This window comes from Oryza brachyantha, chromosome 11 (assembly GCF_000231095.2).
Source record: "Oryza brachyantha chromosome 11, ObraRS2, whole genome shotgun sequence".
Lineage (NCBI taxonomy): Eukaryota > Viridiplantae > Streptophyta > Magnoliopsida > Poales > Poaceae > Oryza > Oryza brachyantha.
The window spans coordinates 6,374,958-6,397,256 of NC_023173.2; the positions used below are offsets into that span (position 1 = coordinate 6,374,958).

General features: G+C 38.2%; 1 protein-coding gene and 1 pseudogene across 1 annotated transcript; both read left to right on the top strand.

The window, feature by feature from the left end:
* Positions 1 to 12,860: 12,860 nt before the first annotated feature.
* Positions 12,861 to 14,640, top strand: LOC102719627 (annotated as a pseudogene).
* Positions 14,641 to 16,515: 1,875 nt separating this feature from the next.
* LOC102702140 lies at positions 16,516 to 18,358 on the top strand. The gene is made up of 7 exons (XM_006662835.1): positions 16,516 to 16,626; positions 16,703 to 16,792; positions 16,895 to 17,101; positions 17,232 to 17,387; positions 17,594 to 17,644; positions 17,737 to 17,877; positions 17,984 to 18,358. Exons 1-7 carry the CDS (start codon positions 16,516 to 16,518, stop codon positions 18,356 to 18,358), a joined length of 1,131 nt encoding a protein of 376 aa, XP_006662898.1.
* Positions 18,359 to 22,299: the final 3,941 nt, after the last annotated feature.

Here is a 22,299-nt window from a genome sequence, read left to right on the forward strand (position 1 = left end):
GAAGGGGTACCATACGAAGAAGGTAACATTATCTTGTACTAGCTCAGTTTGGAGTTTGGTAATATTTACCGAGAGTACTGGACCCTACCGTATCTGGGCTAGGTAGATCTTACTCTAATTTGATTATAACTGTATCTATAAGCCATATCCTCCACTATATAAAGGGAACCGGGGCACCCCCTAGGGGACACCCACATATTCAACCACATACAATCACCAAGCAGGAGTAGGGTATTATCTCGCATATCTAAAGCTAGCCTAAAGCTGGGTAACCCCATGTCTTCATCTAACCATCGATCTTTGCACCTCGTTAGCCTCCCCATATATTACTGCCAATCTTGATCATTGATAGCTGGCGTGCCAGGTAGAGTTTCTATTTCAAATGTTACGATGAGATCGATGGACCCAAACTCGAACATCACAAAGACAAAATTTGCCCCTGGGGAACTTTCAAGTTCAGCAGCATCATACTTCTCACCAATCAGTATGGTGCACCCTACTTCATAGATTCGAAGTCATCTGAGTCTGAGGAGACGGTGTGCCACTTTGTACCAGACAACACGAATCCAATCGAAGATGAGATCCAATTTGGATCTCACCACATAGAGTCGTAATCTCCTGGAGTCAGCACCTGTGCCAGTCGGGATTAATGTCAAGAATGACCCGACTACCCAATTCGCAACAACATATACCTACAACAGCTTGGGAAGCTTTGTTCCCCTAGGGAATCTTCACCACCACACGAGTAGGGGTGTTAACGAGCTGAGCCAAGCCTGGCTCGGCTTGGCTTGGTACTCCAACCGAGCTACGCATGAGGCTCAGCTCGGCTGGTGTTTCCGCTCAAGCCGGCTCGTGAGCTTTGCTAGTAGCATGTATTTGACAATCTGAAATGTGCTAGAAGATTAAGCATGGTAGATATTTCATACATGAACAAAGTTGTTGCTGGTCCAGTGAGCATCTCCCCTTGAACAAAACAATTACAGATGTGCAATCTTAGGATGAAAATGTTTCAAGAATGTAATATCAAGATTCGTCATGCAACTGTAAAATTTTTGAACGCTCAACATTATTTTGGATTCACAGTATAAGTCGATATTTCATTGGTTTTAGCCAGAAGTCTATCTTCAAACCGAGCCTATTTAGCTCGTTAGCCACTCGCGAGTTGGCTCGGGCTCGGCTCGGTTCACAAACGAGCTAAAACCAAGGCTCGGGCTCGGCTCGTTTAAGATTCAAGCCGAGCTGAGCCAAGCGAGCCTGAGCCCTACACACGAGTATCAATACATGAAGCCAAGAGGATGTGCTAGGAGGAACAAGTGATCAAGCTGGCCGAAGAACGGAGGCAAGAAGATGAACGCAAGCAACTTGAAGACAAAGCCAAACACCAACATGAGAACCAATACTGCGATGAGTTGAGGAACCCGTCATGCAAGATGCAGCTATTAACACCAAAATTTGGTAAATTTCCTTATCAAGATCAAGCAAATTCAAAACAACAATAAAGGTGAACTCAAAAACACTAACATTGAAGAATACCTTGATTATAAAGGCATCAAGCATGAGTTCTCCGCTCCCTACACCCCACAACAAAATGGTGTAGTAGTGCAAAAGAATAGAACATTTATAGAGATGGTGAGGAACATGCTAGACGAATACAAGACGTCGGATCGGTTTTGGGCCGAAGCCGTCAACACCGCATGTCACCCATCAACCGGTTGTATCTCCATCGTCTCCTAAAGAAGACATCTTATGAGCTTCTTACTGGTAACAACCGTGTTTTCAACAAACTCGTGTGCATCAAACTCGTGTGCAACCGTGTTTTCAACAAGACCTTCGGTGTTGTTGAAATCGCGCGCGATGTAACGTTTGACGAAACTAAAAGCTCCCAAAAGGAGCAAGTTGACTCTCATGTGCTAGATTAAGAAGAGATACCCTATGAAGCGATTCGAAAGATGGCCATTGGGGATGTAAGTCCACAAGTGTCAAATGGCAATAATCCTTCTTCATCAACACATGTTGAGCCATCAACATCGCAACCGCAAGAACCTCCATCACCAACAATTCATGATCAAGATGAAGAATGTCGTGAAGATGAACCATAAGTAACACACCCAAGAGTTCATCAAAGCATCCATCGTGACCACCCTACCGACAACATCCTTGGTAACATAAGTAGAGGGGTAACAACTCGATCTCATGTTGCAATTTTTTGTGAACATTACTCGTTTGTTTTCTCTATTGAGCCACTTAGGGTGGAAGAGGCACTTGAATATGTCGATTGCGTGAGGGCTTGTTGACACTGAAAATAATAATCAACGATCACACACGTAGGCCTGGGAGTTAATCTTAGACCACTTCAGTGCAGGACCTAATTCTTAGAAATGTTGGGCGTGGCAGTAAGTTTGATCTTGTAACTGACAAGATATAACATGTAAAACAGTTAACCTTGCAATCGCTATCGGCCAGATAGCCGATACCGTCCTAGGACCCTAGCCGATGGACTAGACGATCGGCTTTACAGGAATTTCATGATGATAGACGTAAATATGCTCAATTAGCTGAGTCAACAGCAGGATAAATAGCGAACAGGCTAACCAACCAATTAATCTTAAAAGATCGGACCCAACCGAGACTGTCTTAAAATTAACCAACCGATTGGACCGGTTCAACACTTATCGCATGTAAAATCGACAGTTGATAGGAGACTAAGTGCGGAATTGAATATAAACCGGAATGCTATATCAATTACTAGTATAAAACAATAATAATTAACTGCACATATAATCACATTAGATCTAGAAGATCGAACTCAGTCAAGACGGTACAGATCTAAATATCATCACATGTGGAATTAGCATGGTGTTAACGCCGGAATTTGGTAATTTGCCGTTGGAGATTAAACTGTGATTAAAGACCAAATCAAATAGGAAACATGCCAATCGGATAGAAGACCAAGCAGAATACGACTCGGATTCAGCCGATGAAGTCTAGATGAGATATGAAATAGTCCGATTGGACCTAGAATATTACAAATAGATTCAGGAATAATTAGAGTCCATGTAATTTAATTTTATTTGTTAATTAGAGTTAGTTTAGATTTTTCCTTTATCTCTAAGGTTGTTAGAGTCCGATTGGGACTTGTGTGTTAGAGATAGAATCTATCTAGGAGTTTGTTATTTCTTTTTATCTGTTAGGAGTTATATGTCGTGTCCAACACGGCCTAGCCTCAACCCGAGGGTATAAATATGTATGCACGGGGTCATTGCTTTCATCTACACATCAATTAGATCAACAAATTTCGGCACATCGCCACCCTCTTGTCTGAGGTTTCAACTTCGGTGGGACTTGGCACCTGACGCGGGGCTGCATCGCTTCGATCTCCGGCGGAGGGGTAAGTCCATCGTTCCGTCGGGCCACGGTAATCGCATCAACTAGATTAGGACTGTCTCGGTTAGGTCTGATCTTCTAATCTAGCCATGTGATTGCTAGTTATCGTATCAGTTTTACCTCGAGTTACTTTGGTATCTTGAGTTGATCATGTTGACCACTTTGGGTGATCTATTGATATTCGCCGTTTCATATATTCAATCTAGTACTGTCTCGGTTCGGTCCAATCTAGTAGATTGCGTTTATCAGATGGTTTATATCAGATTGATGTATTTTGCTCATAGTTTTATCGGAGTACTAGCCGATAAGTTACCAGTCATCGGCTCATTGGCTTAATAGCAATCTAGATCTGTTTAGTATCTATCCTGATATTGCTAGGTTTAATCTTGAACTGTCTCAGTTGGGTCCGATCTTCTATGATTATTCTTAGCAATCTAGGCTAGGTATTTTATAGATTTTGGTTGTTTGTCTGCCATCTATAGCCGATGATTTTTGCCAATCTACATGCTTATCATATTTACATCAATAGAATAGTCGATTGCTTTACTGCATTATTTTTATACCAATCGGCTTGATTTAGTTAGATCGGCAGTTATTTATGTTGTATCGGCTCATGAGAATTACATGCAAGTTGGGTTTAGCCGATCGTAACACATGATTCATTGTTTATTCCAAGGAATTCGTCGGTTTATTTATTAGCCTTATCGATCATCATGTTTCCTATAATTGTATCGTGCTCGACTACACACTGTCTTGGTTAAGTCCAATCTCTGTACGTCTAGTTCGATCTGGTTATAGGGGCTCGTCCAATTGACTAAGATTAATAAGTAAGTTGGCGGATTACGTTGGTCTAATATTTCATTTAAGTATATTTCTATCAAGTTCTAGCCGATCCAAGCTTTTTACAGCCGATTGTTTATCCTATCGGCTAACAGTTGCAGCATCAACATCTGATTGGCTGGACATTTAGCCACTTATCGGCTCGATAGCCGATCGGCTTGTTTAACCGTTCATCTTGTCAGTTGCAGAATCAAACTGACTGGCACGCCCGCGCATTCTAAGAATTTAGGTCCTGCACTGGAGCTGTCTAAGATTGACTCCCAGGCCTTCGTGTGTGATACATCAGATCACATTTTTGACGTCAACACATAGTATTGCAACATACTAGCAACACGATAGCAAACCAGCGTAATCTATCAACTTTTCCATTAAACCCGGCCGATCGGACAGATTTCTATAAATAGATCACACCAAATGCACGCAAATCAAACCTAACCGAGACAATATGCAATCTAGCACGATATAATCATAGAAATATGAAGATCGATGAACCTAATAAATAAGCCAACATATTACTCAGGATAATGCTTGCTAGAACTGCAGCGATAAACCCTCACGAGCCTTCGATCTAATGTAATAACACGGACCCAGCCAACCAGATTGATCGGACCGAACTGAGACAGAATCAAGCGAACCAGAATCATGCTAGCAAACTAAGCAGAAGGACTCGTGAGGACTTGATCGAGAACTACTACCAGTTCAAACCAAAGCAGAATGAACCAATAATAGAACTCAGCCCACCGATCAACCAGGCAAGAGATCGGACTTAACCGAGATAGTCTTGTTCTAGTCGATCGACGGGTTTTGACAAACTTAAACTTACATTGCGAAGCTGACAAACCCCGCGTTGAAAGCCCAAGCAAGTCGAAGATTTTGTGGTGATGCACCAAAGTTGATTGATCTGAAGATGATTTATAATGACCCTGAGCACACATATTTATACCCTCGGGTGTTAACTAACTTATCCAGATAAGAATCCGTTACTAACCAACTTGTAATATTCGGACTTTAATTAAAGATAAAAATCTTAAACAAACTCTAAGATAAAACCTAATTAAACTAACACCGAATCGGACTCCAATTCCTGTCCGATTCGGACTTTATCGGCTGCATTTGTGCTGCTTCCAATCTCCTGCCTCCAGCCAATTCGCCCCTTCTTGTTCGATTCGGTCTTTAGTTGTGTTTCAATCCATAACGACTATTTGCCAAAATCTGACGTTAACAGGGCTATGCAAGATCTCAATAACTTCACGTGAAATCAAGTGTGGTCACTAGTAAAACAAAATGGGTCTTCCACAACAAACAAGATAAAAACAACGTTGTTACACAAAACAAATCAAGGTTAGTGGCACAATGCTTCACACAAATTGAGGGACTCGATTTTGGTGAAACTTTCACGACGGTTGCTAGACTTGAATCAATTTGAATTTTGCTTGCTTATGCAACTAACCATGATTTCAAGCGATACCAAATGGATGTGAAAAATTCCTTTCTTAATGGCCCTATAAATGAGTTGGTATATGTGGAACAACCGCTAGGATTTGAAGACCCAAAGTACCCCAATCACGTGTACAAACTTCACAATGCCTTCGTGATTTTATTGTGAAAAATGACTTTGAGATAGGCCAAGCTAATACTACTCTCTTTACTAAAAGACATGGCAAAGATTTATTTGCATGCCAAATATATGTCAATGACATTATATTTGGTTCTACTAACAAAGGTTTAGTGATGAGTTTAGTAGGATGATGAATAAGCATTTTGAGATACCAATGATGGGTGAATTAAAGTTCTTTCTCGGGCTTCAAATCAAGCAATTAAAGGAAGGAACCTTACTTTGCGAAACCATGTACACCAAAGACGTGCTCAAGAAGTTTGACATGGAGAATGCCAAGTCAGCCCGCACACCCATACCAGCAAACAGGCATCTTGACCTCAACGAGCAAGGTAAAGACGTCAATCAAAAGGTATACAGTTCCATCATTGGCTCCTTGCTCTATCTTTATGCATCTAGGCCAGATATCATGCTTAGCGTATGTATGTGTGCAAGATTTCAAGCCGCTCCTAAGGAATGTCACCTTGTGGCCGTTAAGAGAATCCTTAGATACATAGTTCATACTCCTAATCTTGGCCTATGGTATCCTAAGGGTGCCCAATTTAATCTCATTGGTTATTCCGATGTGGATTATGTCAGGTGCAAGGTGGATAGGAAGAGCACATCGGGTACTTGCCAATTCTTGAGTAGGTCCCTTGTTTCTCGTTCTTCTAGGAAACAAAACTCCATCGCCCTATCCACCGCCGAGGCGGAATACGTTTCGGCCGGCAATTGTTGTGCTCAATTGCTTTGGATAGAGCAAACTTTGCAAGACTATAGCCTAAATGTGATAAAAGTGCCTTTACTGTGTGACAATGAGAGTGCCATCAAAATTGCCAACAACTCCGTCCAACACTCTCGCACAAAACACATAGACATCCGCCATGACTTCCTAAGAGATCACTCCACCAAGGGCGACTAGAAGTTGTGCCTCATGGAATGAGCTAAATATATTGGGTTCTCGAGGGACAATTGACGGATATTTTTACCAAGCCCTTAGATGAGAATAGATTTTGTGTCTCAAGGAATGAGCTAAATATATTGGGTTCTCGAAATGTGGCTTGATATCTTGCATGGATGCATAGCGCCTTGTGACAAATTGCTTATGCAATTCATGAATGATCAATAGTCACTCTTGTGTCGATTAATTGAATCTATGTGCTTTTGGAGCTCCATTTTGTGTAAATGGTGGCTCTAGCACAATCTATGTAGATTCATACATGCCCTTCAAGAGAGGGTCAAATGCATGCATAAACATTCATGACATAAAGTTGTTTGTATTGCAATTTGTGATGCTTGTGTGTGTTTGAGCTTGTTGCATACTCATAAAAGATCAATATAGTTCAACCATCCTCACTCCGAGTCATCAAAATGTTTTTGGTTGAGTCCTCCTTTCGTAAATAAACTTTTTTTTGGGACTTCCTAGAATTTTCGAAAGATCTAGTCAGGCTGACTAGAAGTTCTAGAAATCTTACAGAACCATTTTTTTCCTTCATAACTTCCGGTTCTAAAACTTCTAGTTTCGGTTCTATAACATTGACGGAAGTTCCACTGGAGACCACCGCAACTTCCGAAGATACCTCTAACTATAAATAGAGGGAGGCCATGGGGAACGTGAAAATTTCTTCACTTTTCACCTCTCCCCCATGGTTTTAACCCTAGTCCCATTTCTCCACCAAAACCTAGGGTTAGATCCTTGCCTCTTCGGAGTTTCCGTGCACTCCAAGTGGTTTGGAGGCGGGTTTGGAACCTCCGAGGAACTCTTCCTTCAAGTTGGGTCTAGATTCTTTGTCTCAAGGTATTTCTCTTGGTTCTTCCTCCATTTTCCTCTGGATCTACATGCCGTGAGACAATGTCTTTGGATTCCGCCTCGTAAAATTTTAGATCCGTGGTTATAGAATACTTTCCTAGAGCTTATTCACAATTTCCACGGTTGAATCGTGCGAGTCTTGGGTTTGGGGTTCGGGTTTGAACACCTTCGGAAGTTCTGAAGGTAGTTCAACCCTGAGCACCATCTCATGATTTACACTCCTAGAGTCCTCCCATCCTTAATACTTTGTTCTTGATTGTGTGTAAGGATCATGGCTCCCACTAAGAAGCTTTTCAACAAGCAGAGGGGGAAAAGAACAAGGACTCGAACTCCCTCCACAAACGATGCTTCTAACAGTGATTGGTCACCCTCAGGCAATGAAGAAGCTCCTTAGACAGAGAGGGTAAACCTTGGAGGCAGGCTACCAGAGAAGAGGGCGTTAGCAAAGGTACCGACACGGCGGTTCAATGGTTCTAGGTTAGGCCATCGAGCAGGGGACGTGGTTGGTCCCCTGTACATTCACCGACCTCAAGGGGGCAGAGGAAATGTCACAAATTGGAAGAAGAGGCAGGATGATGTGGAGAGGGCAAGAGGCGACAGTGGACCTGGTGCTCCAAGGACCGTCTCTAACAGTCGCTTTTGGACCAAGTTCTAGTAGGACTTTTATGAGACTGTAATCATGGCTAATTAAGCAACATAAGACAATTCCTATGCAATGGATTGACTAGGATGGTCTGCAAAGGTTGGATGTGCTGGTAGTGAATAAAATCATCAACATCTGTCACCGATTGTACCTCACCGACATCATGGGCTTTCAGCATGACTGGCGTGAGAAAGTTATGGCACAATTCTATGCCATAGTCTATTTTCAGGGCAATGATGACAATACAATGCACTAGATGACTCAAGGGAGATGGTACAACATCAACTACAAGGACTTTGTAGTTCTTTTGGCTTTTGAGAACTACAACATGGCAGACAAGAACACGATTCATAATGAGGATGTGCTAAGTGATGAACTTATGAGTCGCATGTACATTCCTGGGGTGTAGCCTGTGCTAGGAACAGTTAAGGGGCTCAAGCCCAAATACATCTACCTTAACAGGATGCTGAGGAAGACGCTAACGCCTAAGGATAGTGATGCTAGTCACATCAACTCCTACTCCCGCAACATTCTGTGGAAGATGAACAGATATACTTTCAATGTTCATAGGTTCATCTGGGATGAGACCTTCACCACCTTTGTTTCTCACAGGAAGGGGTTGGGCTACTCACCTAAGCTAATGGTCATGATTGAGACAGTCACAGGGATTACTTTTGTAAAGGAGGTGAAGCATACTAGGTTGGGTCTTCGCCTGGATCAGCCCACCTATCAGTCTGGAGATGAGGGGACTCAAGGAGGAATTAGTCAGGCAGGCGGTTCAGGGCATGCCGCGGGCTCTAGGGAGACTAAGATTTATAGCTCCTCTAGGGGTCGCTCCAGAGCCTCAGTACAAAAGAAGTTCTCCTCTCCTACGAAGTTTCTAAAGATCTGCTCCTCGAACCACAACATCCAAGTCAAGGAAAGGAATGCTAGGAAGAAGAATACTTGGAGGCTCAAGTAGATCCATAAGCACCTCAATATTGAGCATTCTGACACTGGGTTTGAAGGTCAAGTGAGTGAGCCAGAGGTGTGGCAATGGGAATTTGAAGGGGAGTTTGATCAAGACACACACGCTCCCCACCACTGAGTCCTCACCATATTCTCTCACCTCTTTTCTTTTTGGTGTCTCTATGCCAAAGGGGAGAAGTAATCTATCTTTATCCTAGTCTCGAGTTGGTTGGAATATTTGAACTATTTGCATTGCATTGAACTATTCGCATCACATCGCATATTTACTTTGCTTATGTCGTGGAACAATGTTGGTTACTTTCTGGTTTAAGACTATGTGATGGATGATGTGATGTAATCTATCTATGTGAGTGTGCTATCTTAATTATTACCCATATGCTTGTTCACTTTTGTGCCTTGATTGGAGATGCAAGGTGTAAGGGGGAGCTACCCTATGCATATAATGCATATCTCAGGGGGAGCTCAATCTTTACCTTGTGTCAAAATTTCACTAAATTTATTCATTTATCTTGTGTGAATCAAGTGGTTGTCATCGATCACCAAAAAGGGGAAGATTGAAAGTGCATCTAGGCCCCTAATTTATTTTGGTGATTAATGACAATCAAATGATTAGGACTAATGAATTGTCTGAGATTGTGAAGGTATATCTAGTACTCAAGAGAAAGTTTGTTGTTGCGCTGCCCACGTGGAAAAGAGAAGAAAACCGGTATATTCGTGTTGGTGTGTGTGCTTATTTTTAAGTTTGAGTCAACTAGAAATGTCGTGCTATAAAGAGGGATGCGCAAACGAATTCTAGAAATGAATCCAGTGCTCGTAAATATTTTTGAAGTGCATCTCTTACTCTCCTTTTGAAGTTGTGCTGGAATTTATGAAAGTTCCGAAGATGGCAGAATTCGGTTCTGTATGAATTACGGAAGCTTTGAAGAGAGCTTCGGAAGTTTCGAAGAAAATCGGTTTCGGTAATGTAAGATTCATGAAAGTTCCGAAGAAGACTTTCGGAAGTTCCGAAGAAAATCGACTTTGATACTGTATGGTTCACGGAAGTTCCGAAGGTTGTGACCGGAACTTCCAAAGACTTGATTTTTCACAGTTGACTTTGAATTTTTATAGTGTTGGGGGCTGTTATTTTAAACAGAATGAAACTTCCGAAGAAAGCATCTTTTGCCCCCAACGGTCTTAAAATAAGTGGGGTATAAATACCCCCTCCCCCCACCCCAAGCTAGGGTTGCCGATTCATTTGCTCATCTTTATGCTCTTGGCTTGCATTTCTTGAAATTCACTTTGAGCCTTGCTTCCTCACTTCCTCCTCTACACGGATCTAAGTGATTTGGATTTTGTGTGTGTGAGACTATGGATTTGAGTTGGTTTGAGTGCTTGGTGTTGACTTCGTGAAGAAATTTCTTGAGCACTAGATTCATCCCCAAGAACTTCTTGCAAGCTTGTTACTCTTGGTGGTTAAGGACACCTAGACGGCTATGCGTCATTTATTAAGCCATACAAAGCTCTTGTGGTGCGCCGGGAAAACGTTTGTGAAGGTTGGGTCTCACCTCCGCAAGAGAAGAGACACCTTGAGTGAGGAGGAGCGCATAAGTGAAACCCCGAGGAAAGGGTTGTGGAAACCCGGCTCAAGTTGAGCTCCTCAACGGAGAGTACAATCCCCTCAAGGATTGGAACTTCAGTACAAACTCTCCGTGTATACTTGTGGTAAAATTTCTCTAACTTGTGTTTCGAGCTTTGCTTTTGGTTGTCCCACGTGCTATAATTGCTGATTGTGCAAAGTTTGAAGGTAGTTTACTAGTTTGTGCTTTGGTGATCCACTCATTTTTTTTTTCTAGATCCTATGCCGTCGGAAGTTTCGAAAGTCACCGGAACTTCCGAAGGCTAGAAATTCCGAAGCTCTGACCGGAACTTCCGAAAGTTTCAACTTCTGCTTTTTTTTGTTTAATTTTTAATAGCCCATTCACCCCCCTCTAGGTCTTGATTTACTCTTTCATATAGATCCGTATAATTTTATAAAAACATAGTTTTGTTTCAAATCCGATACCACCGCCACTCGCTACGGTTCACAGTAATAAAAAAAAAGAATGAAATTGAAATGTTTTATTAGCTTTTATTGTGTATTGTTTGAAATAAAATTAATAATTCTATTAAATGAAAAATCAAAGGGAGTATGACTAGTAAACTTAGTTGAAAATGTCATAACAGGTGTAGCTTTGTTGTTAAAAGACAACTCATCTTATTTATTTGTTTATGATGTTCACCATATTTTATGATGTTGACCATATCTTATAAGTTTCCTCCTGCTTTTAAAATCAATTGTATATTGACCCGCACAATTTATTTTCAAAATTTGTTTTTAAAGTTTATTTTATTTTATACCATTAAAATTAATTTAACCCGGTGCAACGTAAGTATATTTTTTCTATTAATTATATAACTAATTTAGAGTCATGCACGTAGTGATTAATAATTATTTATTATGAGTTGGTACCATAAATGGTTAATAACCAAATCAATTCATTAGTATGTGTGACGCTTTTGATTTTTTCTTACAAAAATATTAGATTTGTACATTCAGAAATATATTGCATTTTATTTTATAAGAGGCTAAAGTAATTTTGTGTGACAAAGGAAGTAACTTTAAGCAAAAATAGAAGTAACTTTGCATTAAGGTAGAAGTAACATTTGTTTTAAATAGAAGTAACTTTAATTTTAGATATAATTTATTTTTAAAAACATAGAAGTAACTTTGTTTTTTTGGTAAAATCTTTGTTCTTTGATAAAAGTAATTCTGTCTTTAAGATATAGGTAACTTTCATTTCTAATACAAGTAGATTCATATTAAAGTAATCTTGTTTTTAAAAAACAAAGTAGTAATTTTATTTTTAGTTAGAAGTAACTTTGGTTTTAGATAAATGTAACTTTATTTTTGATAAAAGTAACTTCGGTTTCTATATGGTTTCACGTAGAAGTAACTCAGTGCCAATTACCATCACCATAAAGCATATTTCATATTCTTTTTTACCAACAATTAATAATTTAGAAGTTCATCAAATCAACACACTCCAAGATTATGCACATAAATAAAAGAGAAGTTGATGCTCAGTACAATTGAAGAACAAATAGAGGTTAGTGTAGTCATGTCCTCCTTGAAATTCACATGAAGCAAAGAAGTGAAGAGAGGTTCCATGAAGTAATTTAATAAGATTGAGAAAGTGCAGGAAGAAGATATAAACGAGCATTCCATTTAGATATTTAGTCATTTAGCCATTTAGTTTTGCATCTGAACTAATATGAACAAAATGTTTTATAAGGCGTTCAAAATAGGAAAGATAAGTTCAATCAAAATATATAAGGCGTACAAAATAATTTAGTTTACAGTTCGTTGGTGAATTAAATGAGAACAATTTATTCTAACCTACCATAATAAATATAAATCCTCTGAAGCAAATGCATTTATATGCGTTCTGGATTGAACAAGATTCATTTTCGAAGATATAAATGCGCACAATAAATGTGGTCCTTTACATCTATATTTATACTTTTAATTCGTATATTAATATAAATCCTTCCATTCATGTATATTCTAGCATTGAGGTTCTATGAAGAAGTATCTGGCAATGGGATATACTGGATCAACTGAAATAATATTTCTTCTACTCTGTTTGCTAACATTCAGTGCAGAGCCAACAACAGAAGATATTGACAACTATTCCACCATCAAGACTGTTCAGGTATATATATGTGTTGAATTCAAACAAACCGCTAACCATATATTCATATTAGTTCAGATGCAAGAACTCATCCAATCCTCGAATTTCAGAATGGAGATGGGCAAACCTTTGCCTGTGTTAATTTCAAATCACAGCCAACTTTGAAACACCTTTTGCTGAGGAACATCTCCAGCCAGTTGTTGGTAAGCTGTTGCTTTCTTAGATTTCATCACATTCTACATGCTCCATGCCCTTACAACCATACCTGATGTTTATGTGCATACTGAACTTTATTCTTTATGCAGATGCAGCCAGGCTTCTCTGCTCATAGGACAGAAGGTCACAAAGGATCTAAATATTATATCTCCAGTGCAGACATGAGCAAAATTGGGTGTCCCTATGGGACAGTACCAATCCTAACAAGCTACAATTCATCCATGAGGGCAACTCATTTCAACAAAAAGATAGCACACAAAGATAATGGAAACAACGGTGGATATGGACATGTAATAGTAATAGCTTCTTTAATGTTGTTAATTAGCTCCCATCATATGCTTCACATTTTCTCTCTAATTCTATTGTATATTTAACATCGATTCCCTTGATCAATATTATTTTGTTCTAGATCGCAGCGGTAGAAACAGAACCGTCTACTTTTTAGCAGTCATCAATTTCAGTATGGGAACCAGATCTGGGTACAGGAAGACCTCCAAGATATACTGGTGCTGTTGTTGAAGTACAAAATGAAGGAATCCGAATAGGCACAGGATGGTATGTAAGTTCTTATTATCTTTAAGAAAAAAGTTTGGACAATTAAATTTGTTTACATTAGAAAAAATCTAGACCACCATAAACCCTAAAATGGTTTGGGCTATAAGTAAATTCACTGAAATACATTGACATACTTTGCTGTTAACTACTAATGTAAAACTATATATGGTACTTCAATCCCCAGGTTGATCCAGATATGTACGGGGACAACCATGCTCATTTCGAGATTGGATGGGTAAGAATGTGAACCAAAATTACTATCTCAATTGTATTACAACCAATTAATTTTTATCTGAGAAACAAACTATCACATCTTTCTCATGAAACATGCAGACTGATAATGACAAGTCATGCACCAATCTTCGCTGCGAGGGCTTTGTTCAGCTCAGCACTAGAATAGTCCCTGGAGCTGTACTCAAACCAGTTTCCAAGATCACTGGAAAGCAATACTTAATGATGGTTTCAATTTTTAAGGTAAATCCCTTGCTCTACCATTAGTATTACACACATAAATTACTCCATAATTTTCTATTTTCCATGCATTTTTTTATATGTATGGGATACATGGGTATTGCTATTTGCAAACGAATTGGTTGGGTACTGGCCAACAAAGCTCTTCACCAACATGTCAGGCTCTGCAAATATGATTGGTTGGATGGGTGTATCAAACGCTGCATCTGGTGAACCCTATCCTCCAATGGGCAGTGGTCAGCCAGCAGCAGAAGGTGAAGGCAGGGCAGTTTTCTTCACAGATGTGAAAGTAATTGATGCATCAATGGAATATGTATCTCCCTATCTCACTGAAATTTTCACAAGCATGATAAGCCCGGATTGCTATCGAGTTGGGACTCCATCTACTGATGACATGGGCTTGCACTTCTACTTTGGTGGAGCCGGATGTTCACCAAGTCACTAAGTCAGTTCGTCAAATAATATCTCGCAAAGTTTGTACTTGCTTATGTTACTGCTATTATGACGATATCGAATAACATTCTCCATCAGAAATTTTAAATTTCACCAGTTTTTATGTTGTAGCCCTTTTAGAATAATTTAATCATAAATAAATTCTTAAAAAAACTTCAACCAAAATGAACTTTTTTACTCTGTGCCACTGTCATTGCTGCCGAGCTCCAATGTCTCGGCACCAAAGACGATGACGCCGATAATCTCGATCTCCGGGATGGTAAGTCATTGGCACGGAGAAGAATGACACAAATGTCATTGGCACTGAGAACCTATTTGTAAAAATTTCTGAAAAATGGACCTATACGTAAGAAAATATATTTACAAATAGATACTTGGCAGCAGTATGACTGGCACGAGGACCTATTTGTAAATATATTTTTCTTACAGATTAGTTATTTGTTAGAATTTATTACAAATAAGTTCTCGGTGCCAATGATATTGGTGTCGTCGTTCTCTAGGGGCAAGGGTCTCGGCGTTAACGAACATGGTATCGAGAAAAAGGCCCATTCTTATTAAAGTTTTTTTAGGAGTTTATTTATAAAATAAGTTTCATAAAAGCGCTAAAATATAAAACATGTGAGCTTAAGTAATTCATATTACGTGTTTCAAGCCATCAAATTTTTAAACAACTTCTAGTTGGCAAGAGCAGAAGTACATTATACCATACCTGAAAGGCTGAAAAGCTAGCCCACGACATGAGTTGTACGATGGCTAGCTATGGCACATGTACTGTTGCCACTGAGCTCAGTAGGAGAGTTGTAGTTTTCTAGATGCTTTAATACATGTAGGATTTAACAAATCCAAAAAAAAAACAGAGAACAATAAAACTAGGTTGAGAAAACTTCCTCTCCAACATCATTAACTTAAAAAGGCAATCTCAACATGCAACATCAACAGCAGAACACGAGACAATTGCAAATTTACCACTGATTTAAAATATTGTTATAAAACTATCACTACAAAATTTCAAAAGTGTCACTGGAACTGTCATTCGAATAACATCCTTTCAATTTAGAAAAAAATAGTGGCAAATTTACAAAAGCTCCAACATTAATTTGATTTTCAAACACTGGTATTGTTTTTAATTTAATTAGTTGAGGTTTGCATTAATTTAAAGTCTCAGCGTTTGTCCTGGAAAACGCTTTCACAAAGCGGCATGATGCAAAAGTTTTGAACTGTACTAAATTTTACGGATTTATCTTTTTGCAATTTTCATTATGTTACATGAATAAATTAAAGTTCAATTAATATTGGACCTTACCTGGATTTGCATATGTAATATGTGAATCGCAAATTTCCATCCTTGGGCTGCCTCCAGCAGTTAAAGTTGATGCTTGAAACGTCATCCTGACATGAATATTTAAAATAGTTACACAAAGAACAAGTATAGGTTCAATAATTGATTTTTAAAAATACAGAAGGCATACCAACATTTTTTTTAGCTTAGTGTTTATTGGTTCATTATTAACTACAGTGCATTAACACCTGACAAAATGAATGTACATCTAATTAGTGTTTATTGGTTCATTATTAACTACAGTGCATTAACACCTGACAAAATGAATGTACATCTAACGAAACTAGTGCATTTATGTTTACAAGTGAAATAAGAAAAACTGAAGAAGATATAAATGCTGCAATAAAGGAAGAAGATTCATTTGCTAATATGAAGCAAGCAATAAATATGGTACATTAGATTTAGATATGCAAGGAATAAATATGTGGCCTCATATTTAGATTAATGTGCTTATTCTTCACATATTGATATAAATACCTTCTTTGCCATAGATATTACCACATATATTCTATGTTAAGGTGGCCAGCCATGAGGTACAAAGGATGGACCATCAAAACACTTCTACTTCGTTTGCTAATACTCAGTGTAGACCCCACAACAGAAGAGATTGACAACAATTTAATCGTCAAGACGGTTCAGGTATATATTGCTTTCTAACAAACCCCCTCTCTTGTATATGTTCTGATCCAAAACTGGTGTGTTCCTCGAATTGCAGAGTGCAGATGGGCAAACCTTTGCCTGTGTTGATTTCAAATCGCAACCATCTTTGACACATCCTTTGCTGAAGAATCATACCAGACAGCCAGTAAGTTAATTATATATTTACCTAGATTCAGTATCATTCATGGTTTTCCCTAAAATAATTCAATAGTTTTAAGGTGCATCTTGAATTTTGTTCTTAATGCAGATGCTACCAGTTTCCTTTCCTGACAGTACTGATGGTGATAAAGGACCTAAATTTCATATCTCCGATGTTGAGATGAGCAACATTGACTGTCCCCCTGGGACAGTACCAATCCTAACAAGCTACAATGCATCCATGAGTCCAAGATGCTTGGATAAAATCATAGGATACAAATACAATGAGATTGGGAACAACAAGGAATATACACAAGTAAGAAACAATAGTTCTCTATAATTGTATTAGCTCCCATCTTATATACATGATTTATGTTCTGTGCTTAGAAGTATTTGTATTAATTGCAAATTTAGTATTGATTTCCCATTTTTCTGTTTGGTCGTAGACGGCTGCATTTGCAACAGTGGCATCTACCTTCTATGGTTTACAATCATCTATTTCGGTATGGGAACCAGATCTCGGTACAGGAAAAGAACCAAGGTTTAGTGGGGCAATGGCTATAGTAGAAAATGAAGGAAGTCGTGTAGCTGCAGGATGGTCTGTAAGTTCTTAGTAATCTCAGAGAATCTCATTTTGATAGTTAAATTTATTTTCATCAGAAGATGCCCTTTTCTCATATGAGAAAGACAGTAACATTTATTGAGACAATCAACTCGTACTTGATCTCAACAATCTATATGATGTCAAAAATTATGACATACTGTGCAGTCAATTACTAATGTAAAAACTATGTTGCTTCGGTCCCAGGTTGATCCATATTTGTACGGAGACAACCAAGTTCATTTTGAGATTGCCTGGGTAAGAAATTTTACAATCTTAATTGTATCAATGAAACAAAGATACATATATATTTATGAGAAATAACGTTTCATGCCTTTTTCATGCAACAGGTTGACAACGAGAAGTCATGTGTCAACGTCCGGTGTGCAGGCTTTGTTCAGACTAGCAAAAAAGCAACCCCTGGAATAATAATCAAGCCAGTTTCCATCATCAATGGGAAACAGTACATCATCAGGGTCAAGATTATCAAGGTAAACAAAAAAAAAACACAATCCATGACACTGCCATATACAAAGAATTGCATGAAACACTCCATCTGATGATAACAAAATTTCCTTGCAAAAATCAAATGGACAGTTACTTGGGGCTTGGATACTGAAAGTTGGGGAGGAGATAGTGGGGTACTGGCCATCCAAGCTCTTCAGCCACATGTCTGAATCTGCAGACAGGATCAGCTGGATGGGCGTGGCTGGTGCTGCTCCAGGTGACCCTTTCCCTCCCATGGGCAGTGGCCAGCCACCTGACGAAGGAGATGCAAAATCTGCTTGCTTCTCCGACGCCAAAGTGATTGATGCGTCAGGGAGAGGCGTGACTCTCGCTCTCAACAGGGTTAACACCGTTGTTACTGCACCGAAGTGCTTTGATGTTGGGCGTCCTACCAGCACTGAAGATGGGGGCTTGCAGTTCTACTATGGTGGAACAGGATGCTCTCCAAGTCTGCCCATCGAGTGATTGCTTGGAGCGTTTGATCTTTTTTTTTTTTTTTTTTGTTCTTTGGTTGCTGCTACTGTAAACATCGAATAATATGAATAATATCTAAGCAGGTTTCAGTCATGAGTAAAGTTCCTTTAATAATAAATCAAATCACAATTAAAAAAATTAATGATTATATGTTTTTTCAATAAGACAAACGGTTAAACATATATTCATTAGTCGACGTCATCAAATAAAAAAACGGAGGGAGTAGGTTTCAAGCCGTTAGAACCGAACGACTTGCAGTTTGTGATTTGAATAGAATGCGGAAATGATCTTATCTGCATTTCCAACCATCGTTGGTAGCCAATGCTTATGGTAAGAGGCCATTTTTACTCTTAACTAAGATTCACTTGGCTAAGAAAAAATTGATGTTTTTTTAGTCTACAAGTAATTATGTGGAAAGGTTATATTTCCCAGATATGCATTTAATAGAAGATAGAGTTATATCAAAATTCATGTCACTAGAACAAAAGATGTAAATGAGTCAAGCTAGAGCATCAAGGGGCTCACAGAGCAAATCGATGACATATTGACTGAGACCAGGAACAGCCTCAGACGGCCAGAATCCCTCGAACGATCTTGTTAATTTGCATCACTGCAATCTGACTAACAGACAGAAATCCCAGTAATTTTAGGAGCAATTGCAAACTTACCACTGATTTAAACTGTACGTTATTACAAAGCTAACACTAAAAAATTATAAAAATAACACTATAACTATTCTTTGAAATTATAAAAATAACTCTATAACTATTCTTTAAGTGGTGACGTTACAATATAGAAAAAACTAGTGACAAATTTACAAAATCCACTGTGAATTAAAAAACATCAATTGCTTGATTTAATTAGAGCTGCTCATAGGTATGATAGTCCTGAACATGATGCACGCACGTACAAAGGTTCTTATTATCTGACTCTCTTAATCGCCACGTAAGTAAATTTAGTGACATGGAGGAAAGAGAGAGAATAAAAAAGAAAAGTTGTTATCATACATGGAAACGGCAAGGACCGGTCCTGATATTTTAGAGGCCTAGGGCGAGATAAAAATTAGGGCCCCCTAAAACTATGAAGTATCTGTTTTAAATTAACCGTATTTAACAAATATTTGTTATAAGTAAAATAAATCATATATATTGTTTTGGTAACCGGAGCGAGTATTTGTTGTATTGTGAAAACATAAAATAGAAAGTAATTTCAACTAAATTTAATTCTATTAATTTACCACAAGCCTAAAAAATTTAAGATGTTGTTGCTTAAAGAAAAATGCTAGTAGAAGAGTTGTCCATCGTATCTAGAGACAACAGCTTATAGTGCTATGAATTAATGAATAGAAAATCATTAATAATGATGTCAAAAACATTTTTAAGTATTTGTGGGAATAATCAATAACATCTATTTATCCAGTAATTGTAGCACTAAAATTAGTAATAATTGTCTTGGAAATAGAGCCGTGCATGCTGGTTGAACTAATCCATGTATAGTGGCTTTGCTTTCCACAGCCAACCAATGGTGCTTGTGGCATGACATGACACGTAGGATGCAGTACATAGCTAACAACGAAAAATATATAATTACACGCTAAGTATGGAAGGTCAAGGGCCCTCGGCTAGACGGGGCCCGGGGCGGTTGCACCGCTCGCCCTGTCCCAGGGCCGGGCCTAGTAATAGCTTAGAATCGATTCTTAGTATTTATTAAAGTAACTTTCTTGTATAAACGTGTATAAAAAGAAAACTAGTATAATAAAATATTTTATTATACTAATCAAGAAACCACACCTGACTCTACCTTTATACGTATCATTATAAAATAGTCTCTTGTTGCTAACGTGACTTAAGGTAGAGTTCACGATGGGCTCTACCATTTAATATGCCCTAAATAATCGCACAAGTTGTTACCAATTATACAAAAATAAACTTGGAACAAAGGAAAGATTTGTCAATGGTTACCCTATTTGCAGCAATTCTCTGTTCATTTGCTGTTGTATTGCCGGGACACACAAACATGTACCATCACATTGCTAACCCCATCTCAACTCACTGGTAGTTGGAACCTGAAATTATGCAAAATGGTATCTTAAGGTGTGGAGGAAATATCATTTATCAAGAAACTGCAAAAGAAAAAACTCAGGTTGGTCCATTGAAACATAACAACAAACAGTCTGTGTGCAACAACCAGATCAAGAACTCAAAGCGATCTCACACTGGAAACAGACATGAAGAGGGACCACATGCTAGCTGACCAAACGGGAGAGCAGATACGACGGATCCAATCCAATCCAACCACGGCCCATTTTAAGATAGTTTCAGGGTAAAAAAAAACATAATAATAGATCGGTACATGATTAATTAATTATTAATTAAAAATTAAAAATAGATTAATATTATATTTTAAAATATTTTTTTATAAAAAAGTTTCGTAAAATACAGAAGTTTTGAAAAGGATGCGCACGAAAACAAGGCCAAATGTGGGCGGGTAACGTTACTGCCCTACATACATCAAGTCTCGAGCTCGGCAGCGGGTGCCGGGTGGCATATTTGGAGGAGTGGACGGCGCTTGCAACAAAATTTATCTATGGCTCTGTATCTTTTATAAGACCACCTCTAATAGATATCGATAAATAATATCTATTTTTTTAAATAGAAGAGAACAAAAGCTATATCTTAATTAAAGGATAGTCTCTTGTACATATTTTAATGTCAATTGAGAATGAATTATAGGGTTATTTGTATTTGAGTTATTTGCTAAGAGCTAGATCATTAAGGAAATTGTCTTTTATAATGCTTAGAGATAGTATGTGATCTCTATCGTTGGAGGTGGTCTAATTGGACATTCCGCACTAGCTCTCATGTTAATGAGAAAGATTTAATATTTGATTAAAAATAACATGCCATCACAACCATTAATCAATAAAAATAATCTGCATTTAATACTATTGCCCACTTTAAGGCCTCTCTATCCTAACAGACTCATTGATTGTTTTTTTTTTTGAAATAAATCAAACAGCATATTTATAAAGAAAAATAATTTGTAAATAAAACTTTTATATATATAAACTAAAAGTATAGGCTAGAAAATAAACTATGATAAAAATTCAAAAATAAACTTTGAATTTAATGTTAAAAAATTAAATTTTGGTTTATAAGTATACGCAAAAGTGAAAAAATAAGGAACTGAGGCCCTCTGCATTACGGCCACCGTGCCCATCATGTAGTTACCGATTTGATCTCCTGTCAATCGTACAAGCGGGATTCATTTAGATTGGGAAAAGAAACGGATAATCGGCGAGGCCGCAGCGAAACACGCTCAGTCAACCTTCGTTCCGACCGTTGATTGGGCGATCTGGACTTAATCACAAGCAAAGTGTGAGATATGAATTTGAGATATGGATTATTTCATATTATGAAATACTACCTCCATCATAAATATTTGTCGCCATTGATTTTGTTACCATTGATTTTTTATACATATTTGACCATTCGTCTTATTCAATTTTTTTAAATATGTAAAGCTATATATATGTAAAAGGATATTTAACAATAAATAAAATGATATAAAAATAATTAATAATTATGTAAATTTTTTGAATAAGACGAACAGTCAAACATGTATAAAAAGTCAATAATGTTAAATATTTAGGTACGAAGAGAGTATGAAATAATCAAGGAATCACGTTGACAGGTGAGATTGGGGTCTACGGCGAATGCCATGGAAGGAGGGCAATTTGGACAAAGGATTAATGGGACAAAAATATTCCTCAGAAATATATTGGCACGAGGGGTCCGAGGGGTGTAATGTGGACTTTAGGAAAGGGATGAGTTAGGCCGCGTTCGGCAGCATGGCTTAGTTAACTAAGCCTCTCTCGTTTTCCGCGCGCACACTTCCCGAACAGCTAAACGGTGTGTTTTTTGCAAAAATTT

Coding starts and splice junctions, on each gene's coding strand:
- LOC102702140 (XM_006662835.1), top strand. CDS start 16,516: ATGAGGTACAAAGGATGGACCATCAAAACACTTCTACTTCGTTTGCTA. Junction 16,627..16,702: donor TAATCGTCAAGACGGTTCAG/GTATATATTGCT, acceptor CTCGAATTGCAG/AGTGCAGATGGGCAAACCTT. Junction 17,878..17,983: donor TCAGGGTCAAGATTATCAAG/GTAAACAAAAAA, acceptor TCAAATGGACAG/TTACTTGGGGCTTGGATACT.